This window comes from Elephas maximus, chromosome 18 (genome assembly GCF_024166365.1).
Source record: "Elephas maximus indicus isolate mEleMax1 chromosome 18, mEleMax1 primary haplotype, whole genome shotgun sequence".
In the NCBI taxonomy this organism is placed as follows: Eukaryota; Metazoa; Chordata; class Mammalia; order Proboscidea; family Elephantidae; genus Elephas; species Elephas maximus.
The window spans coordinates 9,351,488-9,377,840 of NC_064836.1; the positions used below are offsets into that span (position 1 = coordinate 9,351,488).

Consider the following 26,353-nt stretch of genomic DNA (forward strand, 5'->3'; position numbering starts at 1 on the left):
GGCCTCTGGGTAGGTTTGAACTGCCAACCTTTTGACTAGTAGTTGAGTACTTAATAATTTTTGCCACCCAGGGACTCCATGGGAGAAAAAATACAGATCAATATTTTAATCAATTACTCCATCACACGAGTCATAATAATGATACCGTTTAAGGCACTTTGTCTTCTGTTCCATCCCTTAAATGTCCCCAAAGTTCTCCTCTTGTTCCTTCTCCCATTTTACACATTCTTCCTGAGTGATCTCATCCAAGCCCAGGGCTGCAACTCTCTGATGACTCCCAAGCCCTTTCTCCAACCATCTAGGTGCGTTAAAGCCCCCACCAGACTGCTCGCTGGATATTCCCATTAATGCCCTAAAGTGAACACATCTTAAGCTGAACTCCCAAACCAGAAGCCTGGAGGTTGTCTGAAATCTCCCCTCTTCCTCATCACCCTTCTCTTAAGCAATCACTTACAGAGTCAGGCCAGGTCTACCTCCTGAACAGCGTTTGACTCATCTCCCCCCAAACCCCCACTACCCCACTGCCACAACATCAGTTCAGGCCCTGACAATCCTGACCTGGATTACTGCCAGCTCCCTGGTTTCCCTGTCTCCAAACCCTCCCCACCCAGTCACTCATACATACAACACCAGAGTGACCGTCTAAAGGTGAATCTGCCCAGGTTATCTCTCCGATCAGCATTCTTGAGTAGCTAGGCTTCCATTGCAAAATAAAATCTTAAGCCCTTAGCTAGCCAACAAGGCTCAGGTAGCGCCTTAGCACCAATTAGAAAAAGGCACTCACTCTAGGTAGACAAAGGTCCCTGGGTGGCACAAATGGCTTGTGCTGTCTACTAACCTAAAGGCTGGTGGTTCAAACCCACCCAGGGGGCCCAGGAAGAAAGGCCTGGTGATCTGCTTGGGTGAACCAAGAAAGCCCTATGGAGCAGTTCTACTCTATAACACATGAGGTCGCCATGAGCTAGAATTCACTTGCTGGCAGCCGTTATTTTTTTGCCCCCTTGGTGGACACAGCTCAGGCCAAAGAACACAGCTTGGTGGGTGGAGCATGGGGGAGCTTTCGGTTCTGTCGCCCCTCTCCCTTGGTCTGATGCACAACCTGGACAACCACACAGAGCCTCCCTGCTTTCTGATGAGCCCCTGTCCGCCTGTTGAGCCTCATTTGTCTCAGCTCCTCCACCCGCTTCCCTCCTCATCCTCACCCTAAGTTCCCCACCGCTCCTAGAACCTGCCTGTTCTTTTGCCACCGTGTTGTTGTACATCGGTCACCGCGGCCTTAAGTTCCTTCTCATACCTCCCAGATAGCTCTGGCACTGCCTCCTCCTGGCCTTGGCGGTCCCTCAGCCTGGGTCAGCTTTGCCTCTTCCTGTTCTGGCTGCTAGCCTTCGTGTCACCGATACTGTTGCTACTTGATTACTTGCCTAGATTGGGGCATCCTCCAGGGACGGGGCTTGGCCCTAGTAAGTGCTCGGTGTTTATTGAACAAATGAAAATAGGGACGTGTGAGTGACTGAATGACTGAATGAATGAATGGACGGACGGAGATACGCTGGCTCGCAGGAAGCAGTAGGAGGCGCTCACCAGGAGTGGGCTGTCTCTCCTTCCGACAGCCCGCCAGCCCCCAGGAAGAGGAACAGCCTGCGGCCAGACGAGGGGGAGGCGATCCCTGCGCCACCAGCCCGCCCGGCTCGGCAGCCCACTGCGGCGCACGGCCAGGGAAGGGTCGTGGAAGGGAGGGGCGCTGCGGGGGAGGGGCGCTGCGGGGGAGGGGCGCGGCGCCCTCAGGCCCGGCTCCTTTCGTTCTTTCACCGTGGGGGTCTCCCGGAATGAAAACTGCCCCCGGCCAGGCCGGAGCGCGCGGATGAAAGGGGCACTCGGACCGCGAGAGGAGCCTCCTCCCGCCCGGGCTGCGGAAACTGGCAGCGCAGGGGGTGTCTGGCCACCCCGGCGCTCGAAAGCGGGAGAAGGGGGACAACCGCTCCCTCAAGTCGGTCTCCCCACGGCGTACTCACCCTGCTAACACCTTACTAACTCAATATCCAGTCCCGTCGGGACTCTTGGGTCGGAATCTCGAATCCTTTCTTCTATCTTTCCCCTCTTTCCTCTGGTTCTTGGTATGCCCCAGGGGACAGATGTCTTGGGATCTTTAACATTTGGGATGCTGCAAATGCCGAAGTTAAATGAAATACCTCCGGGGAGGGAAGATCGGGGGGATACTCGGGGAGAGGGAAGATGGCCTGGACGAACAGGTCTTGAAGCTGCGAAGCAGGAGCGGGGGCCGCTGGGTCTCTTGGGCGGCGCCAGAGCTCCATGGGACAGGTAAGGGGAAAACTTAGGGGGACCCAGCGCCGGTGAACTAGGGAGATCAAGCCCCTGAACCCACGGTCTTCACCCGTAGTGGAGAGGACCCTACAGGAAATGGGGTGATCTTACCCAAGTGGTAGGAATTTTGAGTGCCTATGAAAAACGCAGACTTCCAACGCTTTACCCTTTCTCCTTCAACTTTTCCCATGCCTGTGGATCCCCTGGCCAGGTTCCGGGAAGCCAGAGCGCAGCCAAACAAAAGGAGCAAAGTCTCAGGCCGGCCTGGACGTGGAGGGCGCGTGGGGGAGGGGAGCAGGGTGGACAGGACAAAGGGGCTTTTTAAAGAAAGCCTGGTGGTCTGATTTCAGGGCGCATTCCAGGCTAGCGTGGAGTTTTTCTGACCCAGCCAACTCCACCATCGCTTGGAGGCAAACACCTTTCCCTGTGGCCAGGGAGGAGAGCCCAGAAAGAGAACAGTTAGAAACTGACCTACCACCTCCCGGACCACCTTCACCACCCGCGCCTGGAGGGTCCCCGGACATTTCCCTTAACGCCCTCCCTCCCTCCCTCCGCCCCCCCGCCCTCCGCTGTTGGATCCAGCAGTGTGACCATTGATTCGCTAATTCATTAAGTAAAATTTTGGCAGTGCCAGAGACAGTTCTTTGCTGGATGCTATTGGGATGTCGCTGTGAGTCGGAATGGACTCAAAGGCAAAGGGTTTGCATTTTTTGTTTGTTTGTTTTTTATTGGGGATATGGCACATTGGTTAAGAGTTCATCTGCTGACCAAAAATCCGGCAGTTCAAATCCACCAGCCGCTCCTTGAAAAACCGTATGGAGCTATTCTACTCAGTCCTATAGGGTCGCTGAATTGGAATCAACTGGACGGCAACGGGTTTGGATTTTTGGTATTCCTGTCTAGTGTGTCAGAAGACTTAAAGAAAGAACTTGAAAAAAAAAAAAATTAGACTACAGAACGGTGGAAGAGTTTCCTTATCCAGGACTTTTCCTAGAAAATGAAAACCCTAAAGAGATGCAGCTTTTCCTCTTCCTGGGGGAGGCTCTGGATCAGATTCCAAGTACTGTAAGGTTTGCAAGGAAACACCACTTCTTCACCAACTGGTGGTCTTGGTGATGATGCTGTGATGTTTGGGGCTGGGGCATTAGTCCCCTGACCCTTAGACCGGCTGGGGGTATGGCTTTGAGCCCCAAGTCCCCAGGTGAGCTTTGGAGTGCCCACCTCCCTGGTACTGTGAGTTGGATGACTTGGCCAGATCCAATGGAGCCTCTCTGGGGTCCTTGGTGGGAGGTCTGGTTTGCCAGTCCCATTCCAAATCTCAGATTCAGATTCTGCTGTGTTGAGAGATGCTGGGTGTGAATTTGGAGGGGCAAAGGGTCATTGAGAATCCCAGAGGATCAATGCAAACAGTAAGGTTGACCATCTGTAGTTCTCTCCTCTGCACGGAGCCAGGGATTACCTGTGGGCAGGGGTTCTTAACTCAGCCCACGGGCACCAAGGCACCTGTGGATAGAAATCAGAGGGTTTGCAAATACATATGGAAAAAAACTACATCTTTGTTTTTCTTTTTAACAGAAATTTAGCGTTGCACAACGAACCACAGAAGCACTGGCAGTATGTGACTTTACCACTAATAGAATTCACAGATATTTTCATATCACATTGCAGTCTTTGCAGATACTCCAAATTTCGTTTGAACTTATTGCTTCTATAACATTACAGTTGTTAGTAGACCCACTGTTAGATCCTGTTTAATGTCAATAAAGAGACATACATCACTCTTTTCTATTTTTAGAACTGTATTTCAACATAATTGCCTCTTTCAGTGGTTCCCTGAATTTTATTTTATATATTTAAAAATAGGTTATGCACTAATTCCAGAAACTTCCACACACCTCCCCCTCCTCCCCCCAGGAGCTGGGGAGTGGACAAGGTGGAGGAAGGGCCATTTATGCCCAGAAAGACCCCCCCACCCCGCGTGACACTGAAAGAATGTGCCGCACCTCTGGGGGGTGGGGAGGGACTGTCATGTTGTGGAGGGCTGGGGGAAGGGAAGGGCTGCTGGCTGAGACCCTGAGCACTGCTCTCTGCCACAGGAGGGGCCCTAACAGTGGCCAGCCTGGAGAACTCCAGCTAGCATTGTTTGGAAAGAGGGTGTGTGCAGGAATGCGAAGGTGTGCTGTGGGAAGGGGGAGCTGCCAAAGGGAAGGGGACAGACTGGGGCTCTTCCATGATGCTTGAAGGGGGCAGACTTCATTATCTTTGCACTGGGGGGGTGTGGGGACGGAAATATGCCAGAGCTATGTTGAGATTCCGGCATCCCAGGGAGGCTCAGCCTCTTAGGTTGAGACCTTGGCAGGTGGGGTTCATGGTGGGGAGAATCAGGAGGTGGCAGGAACAGAGGTTGTGGGATGAAACCTTGAGGGACAGGGTGCCTCCAATTCCAGCCTGCTGGATTTGGGCAGTCTCAGACTTGCTTTCCCCACTGTGAAGTAGGCTGGATTCCAGTTTTCAGTTTGTTTAAGAGTCAAAGGGGTGGGAGACCTGAGGGCTTTTTTTTTTTTTCTGGAGAAACATGTTCCATTTTGGGCTGTGGTCCCACATGTTTGGGGACTTAGAACCTGGGGTCACAGTGGCCCTCCTGTGGAGAAGGGGACAGGCCTGGGCTTATGGTTAGTGCCCCACAGACCTTGTCAACAATAAAATGGGGAAGCGATGGTTTTGATGTTCCTGGGAGAAAATGTCTGGGATAAAAAGAGAAAAGAACAGCCTGGCCCTCTGGTCCTCAGGGCCTCCCCATGTAGAGTCCCATGGTTGCTGCCTTGCCTGAGGTTTTCTAATCCCGATTTGGGAGCTGCAATCTCAGCTCTCAGTTTCCATTTCAGTGTATGGGGGAGAGCAATGACCCATTCCTGCCAGTTTATCAGTTCCCTGGTGGTATTCCCCATAGGCGATAAACCTTTTGCCCTGCTTTGGGGGAGGACTGGCATACCTCAATTTCTGGAAAGGGAAGCTGAGGTACAAGGAGGGCAGTGACTGAAGCAGAGCAAAGGGCCCTTGGGCACCTCACAGATAAGCACATTGCAACTGTGGGGGCACGACCCCTGCTGCCTTCTGGGGTTCCTCCATGGGAATCCCTCTTCTCCCTTCTCTGCCCCCGGAAGTACGGAGGCCCTGAGCCGCCTGCCACAGCCACTGAGGGATTAGTTCAAGGAAGGAGTTGCTCACCTGCTCCTCCCCTCTGACTCAAGTTATAACAAGTAACCTGTTTCCCCTGGCCCGGCAGCCTGGGAGGGGCGGGTGGGCGGCGCAGGGACGAGAGGAACAGCCATCGGGCGGGCTTGTGGAGAGCACCAGAGAGCACAAGGTGGCCAGCGTGTGGCCTGGGAGACCCTGAGGCGACATGCGAGCCCCTTTGGGCCCCTGACTCGAGAGCAGGGGTGTTTCCAGACTCCTGAACAAAAGCCCAGAAGCAGGTGAGGGCGGGGCAGAGTAGAGCCGTCTTTGGGGCTGAGGGGTGGGCTGGCCTGGGAGTGGGGGGAGCCTGTTCATGTCCCGGGCACAGGGGTGATGGGGGTTGGCTGGTGGCCCAGACTGCGGGCCCTGTCCCTGTGGTCCCTCAGGAGACGGGGCAAGCAGGGATGAGTTAGAACAGAGGGTCCAGAACCTGGCTTTGGGGGCACATCTTTGATAGGGGAGGATCTCCTGAGAGAAGGTATCCTGGTATATCCCTTCCTTCCTCTATGCCCTTTTCTGAGGGGCACTGTTCATGCAGGTGGGCTGCTTCATAGGGCCCAGTTCTGGGGCCATGAACAGGAGCTCTGGGGACGCCCGAGGGCAGGGAGACCCAGCAGGGATTCCTGTGCTGAGGAGGTGGTGGGGTGTTACTGAACTGCCTTTATCTAAAGGCAATGCCTTAAACACTTGAGACTCTGGGGACTCACCCCCTCATGGTTCTGGCCCTCGGACTCTGAGGCAGGTCTCCAATAACTCTGGAGGGCAACTTTGGCAGAGGCAAATGAGTGGCCCTTTGAGTTTCTTGCCCAGCCTGACATTGTCTAAGAGGTTGAGATTCAGGCCGGGGACTGGAAAGGGCCTCAGTGTTCATATGAGGAAAGGAGGCCCAGAGAAGCAAGGTGACTTCCTCAAGGTAGCACAGGTAGGAGCAGAACTCAAGTCTCAGTTTCCAGATTTTGGGGCCTGTGCTCTTTCCCCTGCTTGGAGCAGCATGGATCCAGCATCACACTGGGACCACTGCAAATGCTGGTGCCTCCCCCTCAATCCTGGAATTTGAGGGCCTGGCCCACCAGGGGAGGGGGGCGGTGGAGGAGGAAAGAAGAGGGGGCTAAAGGGGCTATTTGCTCAGCCCCACCCCCTCTATCCCTATAAGGTCCCACTCTTCTCTCTAACAGTCAAGGAGCCCCTGAGAAGCAGGGCTTAAATTGTCACAACTTCCCAAGCCACCCTTTGGAGGTTAATAATTAATTAGTGAGCATGACTAATTAATGGTCGTCCTCTTCCTCATCAACTCCACCCCTTGCCCATCTTGCTAGCTGAGACTGCCTTGCTTCCTAGCCCCAGCTGCTTGGCCCTGGCTTCTAGGGAGGATCAGAAGATGTCCACTCTTTAGACTGGGGCTCAGCAGGTGGGAGGAGGGTGAGCTGGCTTCCCCTCTGTCAGGTTCTTATCTGGGGGGCGGAGCGGGGGAGATGAGGGCTTGGGAGGGGTGACTGGTGCAGAGGTAACTCTCGCCCCAGGTACTTTGGGTTTCCCAGAGCATATGGCCAATCTCTCTCTTTGGTGTGTTTGCAAAGACTCCACATAAACTTTTTTTTTTTTTTTTTTAAATCCTACCATTCATTCTCTAGACCTCCTTGCAGACCTGAATCCCCAAAGTGCAAGGTACATATTGCTTTCTGGGTTATGTTTGAAATGTTGTTGCCCATGGTACTTTGATAGGCTGTGCAATTTACATAGGTCCTCGATTGTTCCTGCCCTTTCCATCTCCACAGACAGGTACTACTGGGGACTTGGCTGACTGCAGCCCCTCTCCCTGTTTGCCTTGCTTTGGGATCAGCTTTTCTAAGGTCTACTTTTCTTCCCTGTTGGCTGAAGGCGGGGGGGGGGGGAAGCCCCTTCCCCTCCCCCCCACTTCGGCCTGTGCCCTGAGGAAGCAGGATAAGCTCCAGACAGAAACTCGAAGGACTTTTGGACTCTTGCTCAATGGGGCTGACTCAGTGAGGAGGTGGCTGGGCTCTCCTTCCAGGCTGCCTGCCTGGGCTCCGCCTACCCCTCCCATCCCTGCTGTAGCCAGCAGCTGCCAGGCCCTGGCCAACTGGGACCCTGACCAGGGTTGTGGGTTCGGTGAGGAGAGAGGGGACAGGTAGCAGGCATTGTTTTGGTGTCTGGTCAGGTCGACACACAACTAGGATTGTTGCACCCACACCACACAAGTGCTTTTGAGCCCCATCCTTGGCTGCTTCTGTTCTGGTGATACCCTGCCTCCACTCCCGACAGCACTGACAGACACACCCCCAGGTTCCACCTGGCCGTGTGGTGTAGGGGATTCAGGCCGACTCGCCCTAGAGTGGTCTGTTAGATGTAGCTGGTGGGACGGGAGCTGTGTCAGGGCCTTCAGGACAGCTCTCTGGGATTGCACGGACAGTATCTGGCTTTGAGTGAATCACCTGGTCCAGAGAGCAAGGCATTCAGGCTGTGGGGGCCCCAGACCAGGGCCTTGGCTGACTTCCCCACACCCAGCCACTTCTTGAAGGGCCCTCACTTACTGGGACACAGGATGTGCCTCATGCTGGGGTGGGGGGAGCTCTTCGGCTGGGGACACTGAGTCCCACTTGCCCTGCCTCATGCAGGTACCTTCCTCCTCCTTTCCTGTCCTCCTTGCTTCATCCTCCCATCCATTTTTCCAGCCTCTTCCTTCCCATCCTCTCGCTTTGCTCTTCCTTGGTCTTCTCATCAGACTTGGGGCTCTTGTGGCTACCTCTGTCAACCCTTTGGGCGTCAGAGCCTCTCTCCTGGAAGCAGGGCCAGCGGGGAACTGGGGTAGGCTGGGCCCCACCAAGAGCAAGGTTTGGTGGTGAGGAGCCCTCTCCTGTCAGCTGCCTGCAGCGCTGATAACCCACACCCTAGATATTCCCAGAAGTGCCGCCGCTCCCCCTGCCCTCAAGCATCTAACTTCTAATCTCTGTTTGGAATCAGAGGGTTAATGCAGAGCTTTTTTTTTGTTTTTATTGTTCTCTAAAAGCTGGGGAAACTCCAGACTGCCTACAAGACCTGGTCCCAGCTGGGAGCGGCATCACCCTTCCCCACTCTGTACCTCCTCCTCCCAGAAGCCCACCATGGAGAGTAAGGATGAGGTCAGCGACACCGACAGCGGCATCATCCTGCAGTCTGGTGAGTGGCTGGGGAATCCCGCCGGCCGCCCCCGCCCTGACGCCATGAGTCCCAGGCTGGCCGGGCTGAGACTCACTAGGATGGGGTGAGGAGGGGCGTGTGGCAGGGGGAGGGAAGCTTTTGCTGGGGTAGGGGGCAGGGGAGGCTGGGAGGGCCAGAACCTACAGGAAGTGTGGAGTTTTCTTGTCTGAGGGCTCTGGCCTGGAGCTGGTATCTGGGACACGAATCTGCAGTGTTCTACCTAAGGCCAGATGATTAGCACACCTGTCGCCTTCCAGTGGAATCTGGCTCACAGCACTGAAAAATCTTATCTGGCCAGTGTAAAGGTCCTGTCTCTCTGGTTGGCCTAAGCTAGTGGTCCTGTTCTGACCTACTATTGACTGGACAAGAGAGAAGAGGAGTGTGTGTGTGTGTGTGTGTGTGTGTGTGTGTGTGTGTTGAGAGAGAAAATGAGAGAGATGGAGACAGACAGAGAATGAAAAAGACACAGAAAGAAACAGAGAGAGAGCGAGTGACAGAGAGAATGAGAGACAGAATAAGAGAGAGAATGACAGAGAGACAGAGAGAGTATGAGTGACAGAGAGAGAGCGAGAGACAGAGAGAGAATGAGAGACAGAATGAGATAGACACAGAATGAGAGAGAGAGAGAGAGAAGCAGGTGGAGTTGGTAGCAGTGGATGAGAGCTAGAGGTAGAAGGGCAGAGAGGAGCCCTGACCATGCACCCTCTCCCCCGACTGCAGGTTGCCTGGTAGGGCAGCCCATCCTCTGAATTGTAACGTCGCCACCTTTGGGCAGCCAGGAGACTTGGTGTTTTATGGTTATGACACAGGCCATGGCTACTAACCCCTTACCTGTGGGTAGACATGAGGGTGGGTGTGTGTGTGCTCCTCTAGGGGGTGATCAAGATGTACCTCAGAGAGGATTCCCTGCCTCAGCTCTCCTGAGGGTATGGTGCCCGCTGTGCTCTTCCCAGGCCCCGACAGCCCAGTCTCCCCAATGAAGGAGCTGACCCAGGCAGTGCGCAAGCAGCAGCGGGCCCTGGAGGAGCGGCTGGAGGCCTGCCTGGAGGAGCTGAGGAGACTCTGCCTGAGGGAGGCGGTGAGAACCTCGGCTGCCCCCATCCGGCACACACAAAGTTGGGGCCACTCCTTGGTGTTAATCTGGAGCCACGTTTTGGGATGTTAGGACTGAGGCCTTCCTTGTTCCTGAGGGAATTCTGGAAATGAGACTGGGGTCGGGTGCACAGAGGCCCTCTGCTTGCAGCACCTTGACCTGGGCCCTGGACAGGATTCAGGAGAGGAAAAGAGTTAGCCCGGTCGGAGGCCTGGGCACAGGGAGGGAAGGACAGAGGGGCCACAGATTGTAATCAGGGCCAGTATAGCTCTCTGTTGAAGGAGCCCTGGTGGTGCAATGGTAAAGCGCTCAGCCGCTAACTGAAAAGTTCTCATTTTGAGCCCACCCAGTGGCTTTGCGGGAGAAAGATTGGCAATCTGCTCCAGTAAAGATTATAGCCAATTAGACAGGCCCATAAAGCAAACAATAATACACATAGCTCAACCATGTATACGAGACTAAATGGGCACACCAGCTCAGGGGCAAGGACAAGAAGGCAAGAGGGGACAGGAAAGCTGGACGAATGGAAACGGGGAACCCAGGGTCGAGAAGGGGAGAGTGTTGACATGTCATGGGGTTGGCAACCAATGTCACAAAACAATATATATATTAACTGTTGAATGAGAAACTAATTTGCTATGTAAACCTTCATCTAAAGCACACACACACACAAAAAATTGTAACTAGTGAAAAAAAAAAAAAGATTACAACCAAGAAAACCCTATGGGGCAGTTCTGTTCTGTCACGTGGGGTTGGCATGAGTCGGAATTGACCTGACGCCACCCGACAACAATAGCTCACTTCCGGAGGTGAATGGGAAGAGCCCTGAAGGGAAGGGGAGGCCCTGAGAACGAGAGTGAGGCAGCCATGAGTGATGGAAGCAGGGCGGGGGTGGGCAGGGGTGCAAGTGGCTCGGTTGTATACCAGGGGCTCTCGGAAGACAAGGCTCTTTATAATGCTGGGGTCAGTGAGCCAGGCTACTCTTGGTTGTCTGAGGGCAGGGCCAGTGGAGAGGGGCCTGGCTTGACCTTGCTTTCACCCCAGGAGTTGACGGGCACATTACCAACAGAGTATCCGCTCAAACCAGGGGAAAAGGCCCCCAAGGTCCGCCGCAGGATTGGAGCTGCTTACAAACTGGACGAACGGGCCTTGCACAGGGAGGTGAGAACTTCCAGAAGCCGTTGATGTTCCTCGCTTCCCAAAGGTTTATCATTGGGCCAGTGGCTCCCGGTTTGTGCCTTAAGGCACAGTACCTTAGCCCAGAACCCTGGCAGTTGCCACCCTGCCCCGTCACACCTAATAGGGGTGCTTGGCCCGTGTCCCATGAAGAGGGACAGGCACGGGGCACCCACTAATGGCCATGAGGAAGGTGGGCCACTCCAGGAATGGAGAGAGTTGGACTCTGGAGGGAGGACACTGGGTTTGGTCCCCAGTAGGCAGGAGATCAGTTAAGATCTCCAGTCACCAGCCCTGAAAGGCCTTTAGCCTGTTCTGACAGGTTACTCAGGCCCCTAAGGCTGTCCTCTCCTCTTTCTCAGCATAGAAGCAAGGCAGTAGGGGTGGCTCAGGCCGTGTGAACGGTGCAGTTTCCCATGGGCTGCCACTTGGCTCACCTGGCCAGCCCTATGGGATCAGGAGGGAAAGTGGCACACTTTGGTTCCTGCCCTGCCTGGCTCCTGGGGCAGGCTGGTGCGTGGTCCCCGGGCCAGCTTTTCACAAGTTTGCCCTGGAGCACTTCCTACCACTCTACCCTTTGCCTTTTGTCCGTAGACACTGCTGTGTCCTTCCCCTCTGTCCTTGAGCAATGGGTCAGGGCTGTTCTCCGTGTCCCCTGGTTCCCCTCTCCCTGAGCTCCCTGCCTCTCCCAGGCCTCACTCCTGCCCCTCCCTCAGGACCCCCTGAGCAGCCTGGAGCGGGAGCTGGCCTTGCAGCTGCAGATCGCGGAGGCGGCCCGGCGGCTGTGCCAGGAGGAGAACATCAGCAGGCAGGCCCGGCGGCAGAGGAAGCACGCCATGCTGCAGGAGGAGAGGAAGCTTAGGGAGCTGGAGCGCTGCGTTGGGGAGCAACGGCGAAACAGCGGGCCCCCTCCCCCCGCTGTCCTCCCCCTGGGCCGAGGTGAGCCAGCCTCCTTCCAGATTCTCCATCCTGGGCCATGCCAGCCTTATGTGAGCTTCTATGGGGTGGTGGACAGCTGCTTAGTACTGCTTGCCATGCCCAACACTGTGTTAATATTCTCAATCGGCTCCAGCTGGGTTAACCTGCTTCCTGGGCCTACCTCTAACCACCTGCCGTTGAGTTGACCCTGACTCCTGGTGACCCTATGTGGGTCAGAGTAGAAGCGTGCTCCGTAGGGTTTTCAATGGCCAATTTTTCAAAAGCAGATCACCAGGCCTTTCTTCCGAGGTGCCTCTTGGTTGACTTGAACCTTCAACCTTTTGGTTAGCAGCTAAGTGCTTAACGGTTTACACCACTCAGGGATTCCTGGGTCTACCTGTATCCCATCCTTATCCTCCGCAACCCCAACGAGCCTTAGCATAGGCTGCCTCCATCCTGGGAGACCCTCTCCCCCAAATCCTTAGAAAAGATCTTCCTTCCACATCCTCCTCAAATACACTGCCTTCAAGAGGACTCGTAGGCAAAAGCTACTCCCCAGCTTGCCCTGAGCTTAACCCACAGAGTTCATTCCCTTGCCCTGCAGGCCCACAGGGAGGTAGATGGTGTGTTTGGGTCTGGGAAGTGTGAGGTCTATGTGAGTCTGGGGCTCTGAGTTGATGGACTTTCCCCGTCTGAGAGAGGCAGCACAGGGGCTGACCACTGCTCTACACAATTACGCTGCATTGTTTCAGGGGGGCCATAGCCATTCATTGGGGTGTTTAGCTTGAAATCCAGCACCACCAGTACCACACCCCACAATCCCTAAATACCTAGCACCATCCTGGTCATGAGTGGGATCCTTCATTCTGTTCTCTCTGCCCTTGTTGTGCCTGTAGTCTGGTCCCTAAGCCTGTTGGTCTGGAGACCGATGGCTGTGGGGGACCCAGTGAGCTGTCAGTTCCCAGGGCCAGCTGGGTTGTATCAGTGCATCCAGCCCAGATTACCTCCCAACAGGTAGTTCTTGCCCTTAGGTTTGACTGTTTTCCTTTCTATAGACCTAAACACAGCTTGTGTGCTCAGGATTGGCAGCCCAACTGCATCACGCCCATGGCTCAGCCCCTCCCCCAGGCTCTCACACTGGGTCCCAGGCCTCCCCAGCTGGATCTGCTGGCCTGGGATGCCGGCTGGACCTGCTGGCCTTGGATGCCGTTACAGATAAGGGAACTGGAGTTGAGAACAGGCCAGTGAGCCTGGGGCAGCACTGTGTTCAGAAGCCTGGCCCTCGGCTTGGAGAACTGTCCTGTTTCTCCCACACTCTCACGCTCCCATCCCTGCATGTCTGGCTGGCTTTTTGCCAGGGCTGCTGTCCTCTCTGGTTGAGAACTTAGTGTAGGATGCCTGAAGGCCCTTTCTGGTTGTCCTGCCCCACGGCCTACTCTCGGGCAGGTGGCTATCTCAGTACAGGTCTCCTACTCCCACCCATCACCTCTAATTTAGGGTAAGGAGGGTGTGGTAGACACTTCGCAGGTCACCTTCAGCAGCCAGGAGTAGAGGACGAGGGCAGGAGGGCTGGGAGGAGGTACCTCCATGTGACAGCTCACTCCCTGAACATAGAACATAGTGGAGCTGACTCCGGCTCAGGTGGCCAGCCTTCTTCCTGGTTCCAAAGGCTCTAGCCTGGACTGGCTGCAGGACCACACTCCCTGGATTCCCCATCATTACTGCACCCCAGCAGGGCCCCTGGGACTTGACCTTCCCTTGCAAAGCAGCTGTTGTCTTGGGCATGGCAGTCCCTAAGAGCTAACTTGCTCTGTGCTTAAGGGAGCAGTCAGGGTAGTGACTGTCACCAGATATGCCCCTGTCCCAGTTGTCTCGGCCCCTTCTATTGTCCCCTCCAGCCTCATACTGTCCAGTAACCTTCTCTGCCCATGGGTGCCGGTAGTTCCTGGGAGCATCTGCCCATGACTGGGGGGAGCAGAGGTGGGGGGGTCACTCTGTTGCCGCCACTGCAACTGATGACGCCTCTTGATGAGAATGGGGAGCAGGCCGGGACACGCCTGGGGCTGAGATGTGCTTGGCTTTGGCTTTGGCTTAACCCTATGTGGCAGGCTGGAGGCTGAGGTTTTGAAACCTGTCCTGGGGGAACTCAGCCCAGATGAGGGTGGGGTGTGGAGAAAGCCCTGGCGTAGCTGGCTGACTTTTGCCTTCCAGATCAGGAATGAAGACCCTGCCCTCTCTAAATTCAAGCCCTGTTCTTGGCATGGGCCTGAAGCGCTGGGTTCTAGCTTCCTGCTGTGGGAGCTCAGGAGGAGGCTGTTCAGGGCAAGTAATTCCTGTTGGGTGGCTCCTCTGCCCAGCTGTGCTCTCCAGAAAGGATGAAGTGAGGTAAAAAGTGATGAAGTGAGGAGAAGTAATAATTAGTTAGTAGCCAAAAGGTATTTTGAATTCAAAAGAAACACACACACACACACACACTCTCTCTGTCTCTCTCTCTCTCTCTGTCTCTCTCTGTCTCTGTCTCTCTCTCTGTCTCTGTCTCTCTCTGTCTCTGTCTGTCTCTCTCTCTGTCTCTCTCTCTCTGTCCCTCTGTCTCTCTGTCCCTCTCTCTCTGTCTCTCTCTCTGTCCCTCTCTGTCTGTCTCTCTCTGTCTCTCTCTCTGTCTCTCTCTGTCTCTCTCTCTGTCTCTCTCTGTCTCTCTCTCTCTGTCTCTCTCTCTGTCTCTCTCTCTGTCTGTCTCTCTGTCTCTCTCTCTCTCTGTCTCTCTCTGTCTCTGTCTCTCTCTGTCTCTCTGTCTCTCTCTGTCTCTGTCTCTCTCTGTCTCTCTGTCTCTCTCTCTCTGTCTCTCTCTGTCTCTCTCTCTGTCTCTCTCTGTCTCTCTGTCTCTCTCTGTCTCTCTCTCTGTCTCTCTCTCTGTCTCTCTCTCTGTCTCTCTCTCTGTCTCTCTCTGTCTCTCTCTGTCTCTCTCTGTCTCTCTGTCTCTCTCTCTCAATTTGGGAACGTAATTGCGGCAGTTAAGAGTAATTAGCCCGTCTGCAGGAACAGAGCACACACAGCGCACACAGGTGCTGTGCTGCTTTTCATTCACTGCCGTAAGGCTGATGAGCGAGCCCCCAGCACACCCTCTGGCATGTAATAGGTGCTCAGTAAGCATCTGTTGATTGACAGGGCCAGCCTTTAGCGATGCTAATAGAATTTCTGTGACGATCACAGTGTTCTGTATCCATGCTGTCCAATATGGCAGCCACTAGCCCCATGTGGCTATTGAGCACTTGAAATGTGCCTCGTGTAACTGACAGACTGAATTTAAAATTTTTAATTAACCACATGCAGCTAGTGGCTCTTAAGCTGGATAGCACAGCTTAGAGAATGATGTCTGTAGTTACCCCTCAGCCTCAGGCGCCCTGGTACTGCTGTGTGGGAGAGCCGTCTGGGCCAAAGGCCATAGGAGGTTGAGCTAGGGCTGGGTGTGGCCTTGTGACCAGCTCCTGAGTCCTCTTGGCCACCCCTGGAAGACAGACAGCAAGCAGCCCTCAGGAACCACTTGTGTTTGGCTGGCTGACAGGCGTGCCCCACCCACCCCCAACCTCTGCAAAGGAGGGTTTCTCCAGACTCCTTTCTTTGCATTATTCCCTTTTTGGCCTATAAAACTCTAATCTGTTTGTTTTTAGAAAGATTAGAGATGATGGCAATGATGCCTTCCTTCCCAGATAATATATTCAACACACATGCTCTAAGTCTGGTCCTATCACTGGGCCATGATAGGAATAGTTGCACAATTTCTACAGCTTGACATCCAAAAAGAATAAAAATCTCTGTTCTCTGGGTTTTATAAGAGAAAAGAAGCAGGGAACTAGGATCCAATAAGATGGTGTCTCCTCAAATGAACTCCAAAGTAAAGGGTAGTTGTGACCCAAGCAAGCAAAGCATGGGCTGGCTGGTCCCTTGGAGTCAGGCCCAGCTCCGTGCACAGTGAGTATGTCTCAGAAGCTTGAGAACAGCTCTGGGTAAAATCTTTATTTCATTTAAGCTGTGGAGCAGAGGTTGGCAAACTTTTCTGTAAAGGGGCAGATAGTAAATAATTTAGGCTTCTTGTTGCAATTACTCAGCTCTGTCATCATAGTGTGAAAGCAGCTAGACATTATATAAACAAATACGCACAGCTGCGTTCCAACAAAACTTTATTTATTAAAAACAGCTGGTAAACTGAATTGGGCCCATAGGCTATCGTTTGCCAACCCCTGTGGTAGAGGATTCCGAGATAGCTGGAATTGCTTACTTTCAGAATTTCCTGGGTAATGACCTATGCATTAATTAGATGCCAGCCAACAAGTGAACCTGTGAAAGGTAGTGATCAAGAGTACAGGCTCTGTAGTCACACTGTCTGGACGTGAATTCTGACTCAACCACTTTTTGACTGATTGGCCCAGGCCAAGTTACTCAACTCCTCTGAGCCTCAATTTCCTGAACTGTTACATGGAGATGATAATACCAAACAAAACCAAAGCACTTCCGTCCATTTGATTCCGACTCATGGCGACCCCATCTGTGTCAGAATAGAACTGTGCTCTACGGGTTTTCAATGGTTGTGATTGTTCAGAAGCAGATGGCCAGGACTTTCTTCCGAGTTGCCTCTGGGTGGATTTGAACAGCCAAAGTTTCAGTTATTAGCTGAGTGCTTAACCATTTACACCACCCGGGGGCCTCCAATCTGTATGAAGTACTTACAAAGGTAACCGACGCACTAGACATAAAATAGGAGATATTAATTTCCCTCATCTTTGTTCTCAAACACAGTTGAAAATGCTTTGCGAATTCTATCAGATCACCTCAGGCTCATTCTCAAAACCTGAAAGCCATGGCAAAAATACGTTCCCTCTGATTTCCTGCGTAATAGCTGCTGCTGTTGTGCCACGCAGAAAGGCCACTCGGTTTCCTTCAAGTGATTTGCAGTACCAGTTGAAAAGCTCCCTTAGGATTGGCCCTCCAGATCCTAACTTAAATCATCCCAAAAACCTCAAAAACTGGACTTTTGCCTTTCCCTTCCACTGCCAGGAAGCCCTGCCAGAGGAAGCCCTGGCTTCTTTTGACAAATGGGGAAACTGAGGCCCAGGGTAGAGAAATGGCTTTTTCAAGGTTGTATAACTAGGGTTGTAGCCAGAATTAAAATCCAGGTTTCTTATCTCCTAGCCCCCGATTTTTAATTTTTTTTCTACTTCCAACTAATATATTCATACGCAATATAGTATTATTTAGCACACAGTGGGCATTTCCTCTGAGCCCTGGTGGTGCAGTTAAGAACTTGGCTGCTAACCAAAAGGTCGGCAGTTAGAATCCACCAGCTGTTCCTTGGAAACCATATGGGGCAGGTCTCCTCTATCCTATAGGGTCGCTATGAGTCGGAATTGACTTGATGGCAACTGGGGCACTTCCTTATTAGGAGATGCTGTCCTGGGGGAGGAGAGATCAGGCCAGGGGTACTGCTGGTTACCCAAGTCTATGCGGTGGGTTTCCTCACCTACTTCTCTTCTCTCCCCTTTGGCTTCCCAGAGTTCAGTGCCTCCGATGACAGTTCCCTGTCAGATGGGCTGCTACTGGAGGAGGGTGAGTGGAGCTGTTTGGGGATGATGGTCATGGCTGGGCACCTCCTGCAAGGTCTTGAGAATTCACATGGGGAGTGAAGGTTTAGCAGAGAGCTGGAGAAGGCGGTTTGGGTCAGGGTTGGTGTCTCAGCTTGGACCTGATTTCTGTGTGCACATTCTCAGTTGGGAGTGGGGATATGCTGACCCCTTTCCCATTCTAGAGGCTAAATAATTTTGATGGCAGGGAAAGGTGGACTCTGGCAGCGCCTATTGGCCCCACGCGTCCTGCCTGCCCCCTGGAGCCTCCTCTCTGGGGCTTTATTCCACTATGTACCTGTGATCTGGCCACACTGACTGCCCTCCAGAGTCTGGCTTTTTGAAGAGAGGGTAGCACTGGGGAGGAAACCCAAGTCCAGAGATTAAGAACAGGTTTGCAAATCCTGAAATGGACCAAGAGGGTGGCAGAGTTTGCCTGTGGGAGTGCCCAGGCCAATAAGGAAATAGGACAGATGGGCACGGCAAGAACAAGAAAAATGCATAAGCAGAAGGCTAGCTGCAGACATGGGCACCAGGGGCAGAGGTTAGGGTGGAGTCAGGCAGGCCAAGAAGCGTCAGTCAGGGAAGGCTTCTTGAAGGAGGCAGGTGTAAATAGTGCCATGAGGGAGGAAGCCCTTTTGAAGGAGATAACATTTTTGAGCATCAGGGGCCTGAAGCCCTGGCCTGTAGCAGTGGGATAAGTCAGCCAGGGGAGAGAGGGCAAGGCCCGAGCTGCAGAGGTTCTTGCTGGCCCGGTTCCCCCAGCTGCTGTCCTCACCAGGTTTCTCTTACCTCTGCAGAGGAAGCCCAAGTGCCAAAACCTCCCGCAGAGTCTCCAGCCCCACCTTCCCGGCCTCTCCCACCCCACAGCCTCGAGGGGCTGCAGCTGGCAGGACCTGAGATGGGGGGCCTGGAGCGAGCCCCCATCCAAAACAGCCCCTGGAAGGAAACCAGCCTGGACCACCCGTATGAGAAGCCCAGGAAGTCTTCTGAGCCCAGTAGCGAGTCTAGGTCAGGGCGGGGAAGAAGGGAGGGCTGGGAGCAGGTGGGAGCTGTGCTGGGGTGGCCTCGGGCTGAGCAGATGGAAGAGGGGAAGGCGTGGGAGACCACCCCTCTCCTTTGCTGTATGATGGTGGGTGTGTGAAGTTAGCAGCTCCCAAAAGTGCTGACAATTTGCACCACTAACTTTGGGACCCCCTTTCACCGTGTCCCAGTTCCTCCCAATACCCTGAAGGGAGGCATTCCTGCCACTGACCCAGCCCCAATCTCTCTGCAGCAGCCCGGCCACCACCCCGCAGGATGGGCCCAGCATGTCCAGCCTGTGGCTGCCGGAGCCGGCCTCCTTCTGTGTGGTTCCCATCCGCAGTGTTCCCGGCCAGAGGCAGGGCCGCACAAGTGCCCCAGCCACCCCCGAGATGCAGGGGAGGAGGGGCCAATCGCAGTCTCTAAGGTAAGAGACAGCCCCCTCCCAGAGATGTGGAGGCAGGGGGAGGACCCACTATCCAGAGCTTACAGTGGAGGTTGGTGGCTTCTAGGAGTAGGAAGGACTCCCCATGGGTGACACGTGGCTACTGCCCTGGTTTTCCCTTAGAGCCTCTTCTTGGAGCACCTCTCCATAGGTGTAAGGCCAAAGGCAAGTTATTTGTGGAGCAAGTCATTTTCTTCCAAAGACTCCAGTTTGGGGTTTGGGGTTTTGTTTTGCATAACTTGATTCAAGTTTTCCACCCTTGCACGCTCTCTTGTGGTGGCAGACATTTCTCTGATTGTTTTATTGGTCACGGAGAATGGCTGATTCACTTTTTCAACTGATGTATTGATTTAAGCACCATGTCACCTTCAACTTGGTAATAATTGACTGAGTCATGCTGGGCAGTGTTAACTGCACCACACGGAGGCCCTGGGCGCTAGTGAGGCATTGCCAGGGTCTTCTGTCGGCTTAAATTCACTTGTCAGGCAGCACTGGACTGAGCAAGGGCTTTTCTATCTTACATACTAGGCCCACGTTGATAGCACAAACAGTGCCTTTGTGCAGATTAGAAAAGGGCGCCCCCTTTGGGCAAACACAACCCGTGGCAGGAGAATTAGCAGAGTGAGGCTAGATTTCAGCCCTTGTGGATGGTCAATCTGCATGCAGCTGCCCTGGGTACCACATACAGCTTTTATGCACTCAAGTTAAATACCTGATCATATCTACCTGAACAGTATGCCTCAAATGGCTAGAAAGGCAGGACGTGCATTTAGCCTACTTTATACAGACAACAGTTGTGTGGTGAAACAGTGATACCATTTTGACGCCGTGATACCAGTACCAGTTGAGCTGACCCTGACTCATAGCAACGCCATGCGTGTCAAAGGAGAACTGTGCTCCCTAGAGTTTCCAATGGCTGATTTTTTGGAAGTAGATCACCAGGCCTTTCTTCCAAGGTGCCTCAGGGTAAACTTGAACCTCCGATCTTTCAGTTAGCACCACCCAGAGGCTCCATGCTGTGCTGGAACGTGCTGAAGCCTCACATCAGACCAAAAAAATGTTTGCTTTGGGGAGGTTTGCCTGAAGGCCCTCGCATGTGTGAGATACCCTGGTCTCCTCTTGCCTCACCTGTTTAACGCCATTCCTTCCAAGCGTTGAGCGTTGGCTCCCAGACTCAGTGTGTCTCCCTTTCTCCCTCAGGGTGGACTCCTTCCGGCTGGGGCTTGAGGGCCGAGGCCGCAGCGCCTTTCCCCGCCGCCGCCCCACTCACTACACAGTGACCGTGCCAGATTCCTGCTTCCCCTCCAGCAAGCCCCCGCTGCCACCCCCTGCCTACCACTCCTGCTCAGAAGACAGCGGCTCCGACGTCTCCAGCATCTCCCACCCCACCTCGCCGGGCAGCAGCAGCCCCGACATTTCCTTTCTGCGGCCCCTCTCCCCACCCGAGCCCCATTGCCACCGTGGGGCTTGGGGCCCGGCTGGTGGGAGAGAGCTGGCCACTCACTACCCTCAGCTGTTGTTGCCCCCGGGGTACTTCCCGGCGGGGCGGTATGTGATGGTGGCCGAGAGCCACCAGCCACCGGGCAAGTGGGAGCTGTGCCCCGTGGGCTATGAGGCGGAGGGGGCGCCCCTGCGCTATCACCGGCTGCTGGCTGCCCACAGCCGCCTCGTGCGCACGCCCTCCCTGAAGGACAGCCCCGCGGGCCGGGGCCTCAGCAAGATGGCCGTCTCCGAGGAGCTCAGGTGCTGGCACGAGCGCGCACGCCTGCGGAGCGCTCGCCCCCACTCGCTGGACAGGCAAGGGGCGTTCCGCGTCAGGAGCCTGCCCCCAGGGAGAGAGGGCTTCCCTCGGGCCCCGGGACCGCGGCCCCAGGTACCGCTGCCCCGGGGGGATGCCTGGGTCGGGGAGGACTCCCTCTCCGGGCCAGCTGGGGAGGGCTGTGACTCTAGCAGGCCCAGGAGTGGAGAGGCATTAATGCCTGCAGCCTGGTAGCCGGGTAATCCCTAGCTAGGAAGCGCAGGTGAAAAATCATTTCCTCTTGCCTTTGGAAGGCTCCCTTGACTCCCCGGGGCGCCCCCTAATTTTGCCTGCCGCCCTAGCCTGGAGCACGTCCTAGTGTACACTGGTGAGGATGATCCTTGCAGATAGCTGAGATTTTTTTTTTTCCCCTAATGGTTCCACAGGTAATCTACAAAGCTGAAAAGCCTCTGTTCATAATCAAAAACCCAGTCCAAATTTGGTGTCTGAAATTACCCCCAGGTTTCCTGATTTTGGAGGGCTCAGGGTAAATAAAGGAAGAGTGTGGAAATGAGTTCGCAGAAGACAGAAGCTGGGAATGCCTGGTGGCCAGTTTCCTCCATGATTCTCCACCCCCGCCCTGAGAAGCAGGGTGACATAATGGTTGAGAGCACAGACCCTCAAACCCCGGTTCTAATGCGTACATACTACATGACTGGTCAAGTTACTTAACCCCTCTGAGCCTGTTTACCCTTCTGTAAAATGGGCTTAGTGAAATAGCTACCTCATAGGGCTGTGGAGAGTTTTCAGTGAGTAAACATATGTAAAGTGCTTAGAGCAGTACCAGTACTACTAACCTAACCCAACCCGTTGCCATGGAGTCAGTTCCGACTCATAGCAACCCTATAGGACAGAGTAGAACTGCCCCGTAGGGTTTCCAAGGAGCACCTGGTAGATTCGAATTGCTGACCTTTTGGTTAGCAGGTGAACTCTTAACCAGTATGCCACCAGGGTTTCCATAGTAGGTACTAGATAAGTGATATCCTCATCATCCAGGGCCCCAGAAACCAGGCGCCAGGCTGGTGGGTTGGAGACAGGATAGAGCACCCTGACGTGAAGCAGGGTAACCACACTGGTTTCTATGTGCCCATTTCTTCATTCAGGAAGTGGGGTTAACACACATGAATCCTTTCTTTATTCTTTCTCCCTGGTACGGAGGGCTCTGCAGGGGACATGCTCCAGAAGTTACCAACAGGCTGCTTCTCTGAGACCCAATATTCCCAGCAGGCCTAGCCAGCTGCACGTCCCTCCCCCACCCACCGGGTCCTGGAGCTGCAGCTGGCATCCTGGGCCTGGCAGCAGCCCTGGCCCCAGTCCCAGGCCACACCCTCCAGCTGACATGCTTTTCCTTCATTCGAGCTTGGACTTGCCCTTGCCCTTGGCCCAGGCCCAGCCCTTACCAACCTGCCAGACAGGGAGGGTGACGAGGTGAGCCCAGAAAAGCGGGAGAAGGAGGTCAGGGTGCCTATCACCCCAAAGGAACCTAGAGTGAAAAATGGATAAAGGGTGATCCACAGGGGACGGTGAACCTTGGGGTTGGGGGGTTTGGTCTGAGTACCAGAACTGGTGCCAGTACTGATCAGCATCCTGAAGGGACAGGATCCTGTAGTTGCGCTTGTTGTCTGGACCTCTCTACCTGACTCGTTCACCCACCTCTCCCCTCTTCCTGGCCCTGGCAGGTGCCCACAGTGTGTGTGCTGCGGAGGTCGCCCGAGGGAGCCCCTGTGCAAGTCTTTGTACCTGAAAATGGAGAGATCATCAGCCAGGTGTGACAAGGCCACGTGTCACCCAGTGCTCTGAGTGCCTGGACCCCACTGCTGGAAAAGACCGTTTGAGAGCAGGGTTGTGCTGAGACCCAGTCTATGCTGGAGCTTCTCCCTTGAGCTCCCCACCCCCATCGCAGGCCGATGACCAGGAGCTGAAGCTTTTTTTTTTTTTCAAAAACAGTTTTGGTTCAAAACCCTGGCCTGAGGATTTATATGTGTTTTGTCCTAAGATCACTGTAAAATGATTGTGCTTTATCTTCCCAGAGACTGGTAGGCCTGCTAGACTTGAGGCCTTGCCTGTCTGACTAGCGGCATTTGTCTCCTTATGCAAGACAAGCGGCAGGGGTTGCGTGAAGTGCCCAGGGCCACATCGGAGTCCCTCAAACCCTCTATGCAATGGTTCGAAGATCTTCCTTGGAGAACAGCCCCTGGCCCTCCTGTCCCACCGTGGCTGGAGGCTGGATGTGGCACACACTCATGCACAGGACTGCGCATTCCTAGGGCCTGGGTACCATAGCCTTTTACGGTACCTCCCCCTTTATGACGTGCTCTGTGATGCACACACCAGGTGGTACGTTATAAAGGTCAGTACATCCTGGTGGAACATTGTCTTCCTGGACTCTGATATTTTCTCGACCCCACAAACCTTCTTTAGGGGCCTCAATCACTGTGGCCTCTCTCTGCCCTGTTAGCTCCCAGCATCTACGCAGACCCTGAGTCCTGAGTTTGAGGCTTCACCGGATTGTAGCACCCAACGGCTGGCCTGGGGACTGGCCTGTGGTGTAAGTTGGTGGAGAGCAACCCCCACTCTGACCACTGTCTCAGGGCATCACGTGGACTTGCAATCTCACTACACCCCAGCATCTTTTCATCATAGTCCTAGAAACTGACAAACCAAAAACCTCACCAATACTTTGAAAAGACATCACTTGTGGCACTGTCTCAGAGGGAGGGGCTGGTTTTCTACTCCCCACCCAGTTATGATTCTGCTCTGAGTTTGTGGATTTCTCCTGAAAGAGGGAATAGCCTTACTTATGCAAACAGAAATACTCCTGATAAGGAGCCCTGGTGGTGCAGTGGTTAAAGTGCTTGACTGCTAATGGAAAGATCCATGATTTGAAACCAGCAGCGGCTCAGCGGGAGAGAGATGTGGTAGCCCATAGAGATTTACAGCCATGGAAACCCTATGAGTCGGAATCAACTCCATGGCACTGGGTCGGGTATTTTTTGTTTAGGAGTGCTGGTGAGACTCTGGTTTTTCTTAGAGAGCATTAATTAATTGTCCCAGCTGTCCAGGGGCAAGCCTGGAAACTGCCTGTGCTGAGACCATCCGATAAAAAAAAAAAAAAACCAAACCCGTTGCCATGGAGTCGATTCTGATTCATAGAGTCCCTGGGTTCTCTTGAACTAGGTCCTTCTTTGCTGCCAGGTCAGATTCCCAAGTAGGGACCCTGCTTCAATAAGAAAGCAACTGCTCTGAGGCTAGGAGAGGGTAGGGATTGCTGAGTGCTGACTACCTGTGCAGAACCCTCCCCTGGGCTTCCTGGGCAGAGACCATGACTTAAGGCATTAAGGAGTTTGATGCCTGACTCAAACAAGGCATAGTTCTCCCAACCGGAGGGAAGGTGGGATTGCCCAAGGGCGCAGAGGGTGGCTGGGCAGAAGAAGGGAGAGAGGAGTCCCAGGGGAAAAGCACCTGGCATTTCTCACCATGGCCCTACCACATCCCGCACCTCCTCCATCCTTTTTGGGTCGACTCTGCTACCCATTATGTTCTCCTGCCCTACTCCGGGTGCTGTTCTCTTCCAGTTAGTCTCTAAGCCTCTTTCCCCAGTGTATAGCCCTTCTCTCTCCTGGTGCCCAGAGCTCCTTGCCTGAGCCACTAGATGTCTGAGGACCACCCTCCCCAGCTGAGGGTCCTTTATGTTAACTTACTGGTCCTATCTGACACCCAGTGCCGTTGCACAGTGGCTGTGTACTCAGCTGCAGGGCCGACCTGTGTGGGTTTTAGTGCCAGATTCTTCAGTGAAGTCTGTTCTTCGTGGCTGGCTGAGCTGATGATGGTGGGGTTTATGTGCCAAGTTTCCTGAGCGGAGGCTCTGCCCAGCCCCTTAGGTGCACGCCCAAGGTGCGAAAGTTACCTGGCCTCTTCAGCTGGTCTGGCCAGCTCCCTGTGGAGTGAGGGGACGGGTGGGGTGGTGGAGGGAGGACCTCAGGTTCTCTGCTTCCCTGGCAGGATGGAAGCAAGCTCCGTCCCTGTCAAAAGCTCCTATGGTCTCCTCCAGGCTTGAGGAGCTGGGCCCAGGGGTCACTTCCTCAACAGGGACTTTTTTTTTTTTTTCCAATTTAAAAGTGCAAGTGGGGTTTTTGTGTGTGTGTGTGTGTGTGTGTGTGTGTGTGTGTGTGTGTGAAAATATACAGAGCAAAAGCATACACCAATTCTACAATTTCTACGTGTACAATTCAGTTACACTGATAACATTCTTCAAGTTGTGCAACCATTCTCACTATCCTTTTCCAGATTATTCTACCACCATTAAGATAGACTCACTGGCAGCCTCGGAGGTCTGGCTTCTGCAGGGCCAGGCTCGGCAGTGGTTAGAGATGGGGTGTGGCTCAGAGTCTCCAGCCCCATGAGGCTGTGTCTGGAGGTCTTGAGTGCCCAGTGAGAATGGAGGCTCCCCTTAGAAACAGCCCCTCCCCCAAAGCTGGAACACTGGGAACTTTCTTCCAGCGGGGAGGAGAGGCTCTCTGCAAGGCCCCGCCCCCTTTCTCTGGGGAAGATTGTCTTTAGCCTGTCCCACCACCAGGGGTCCTCAGGCTGTGGGAGCTCCAACTCAGATCACTACTGAGCCTGATCTACAGGGGCCGCTCCAGGGCCAGGGTGGGGCACAGCGCCCCCTTGGGCCACAGTGCCCAGGAGAAGCGTGTGCCCTGGATCTGTGAGGTGACAAGCGTGTCAGGTAGAGGGGCCCTGCCCGCCTATCCCTCTCTACAGCAAAGGAAGGGGCAGGGTGTGGAGGGCTTGGGCAGACGGCCATGGGTAGGGATGACTCCAGCCCTACCCTGGGGGCTGGGACCTGGGAACTGTGGAAATCTGTGGGCGTCAGGGGGCCTGGCTCACTTAAGCCTGGAGGTGCTCCTTTCTGGGGGGAAGTGGGCTGCAAGGGGAGGTGGCTCCAGGGGTCTCTGGAGAGGTTGTGAACACCCTGATCTCAGATTCTGAACATCTTTGACTTACCTATGAATTGTGGGGAATGAGATGCTTGGTTTTGTATTTTAGACCTTTGGGATGAGTTAGGCCCAGGCAAGCCTTGACCAAGGGTCCACATGTCCCCGGGGAATGATCCGTCTGAGGAGGCAACTCCCCAGCAACAGGACAGACCAAGACCAACTAAAAGGGACCTTCTTCATGGAGATGGGGCTGGGTGCAGGTGCACAGCGTGGCTCTTCTAAGAGGGGTGTGCAGTGGGGTGTGCCCATTTGGGGAGGTGGAGCTCACGGCAAAGAGAGAGCCAGGTTAGGCAGTCGTTTCTCCCTGGTCCACAGACAGGTTTCCCTGGGCCGTGTCTGGGACGGGCAGGCATTTGGGGGCTCTTAGCCCCGTACTGTACAGGGTAGAAGTGGGACTATGAATCGGGAAACGAGGGCAGAAGCCTCTGGAAGGAGGGGGCTTTAGGATTTTAGTGGCAAGATCCCCAGAGGCGGAGGGATGGATACGGACCTGGAAAAGTCATCTTTGAGTCTGAGATCCACCCTCACAGG

At 54.2% G+C, this 26,353-nt stretch overlaps 1 protein-coding gene across 3 annotated transcripts; it reads left to right on the top strand.

The window, feature by feature from the left end:
* The first annotated feature begins 2,075 nt into the window (after nt 1–2,075).
* INAVA (innate immunity activator) lies at nt 2,076–23,506 on the top strand. 3 transcript variants are annotated; one of them, XM_049857970.1, is made up of 10 exons: nt 2,076–2,319; nt 8,585–8,733; nt 9,708–9,832; nt 10,892–11,008; nt 11,740–11,962; nt 17,489–17,542; nt 18,357–18,567; nt 18,833–19,006; nt 20,225–20,897; nt 22,502–23,506. In XM_049857970.1, exons 1-10 carry the CDS (start codon nt 2,117–2,119, stop codon nt 22,592–22,594), a joined length of 2,022 nt encoding a protein of 673 aa, XP_049713927.1. In that variant the 5' UTR covers nt 2,076–2,116; the 3' UTR covers nt 22,595–23,506. The 3 variants fall into 3 exon arrangements, with proteins under 3 accessions (XP_049713927.1, XP_049713926.1, XP_049713928.1); XM_049857969.1 differs by lacking the exon at nt 22,502–23,506 and having other exon boundaries at nt 20,225–21,588; XM_049857971.1 differs by lacking the exons at nt 2,076–2,319; nt 22,502–23,506 and adding an exon at nt 5,654–5,798 and having other exon boundaries at nt 20,225–21,588.
* Nucleotides 23,507–26,353: the final 2,847 nt, after the last annotated feature.

Coding starts and splice junctions, on each gene's coding strand:
- INAVA (XM_049857969.1), top strand. CDS start 2,117: ATGCCCCAGGGGACAGATGTCTTGGGATCTTTAACATTTGGGATGCTG. Junction 2,320..8,584: donor GCCAGAGCTCCATGGGACAG/GTAAGGGGAAAA, acceptor GTTCTCTAAAAG/CTGGGGAAACTCCAGACTGC. Junction 11,009..11,739: donor AACGGGCCTTGCACAGGGAG/GTGAGAACTTCC, acceptor CCCCTCCCTCAG/GACCCCCTGAGCAGCCTGGA.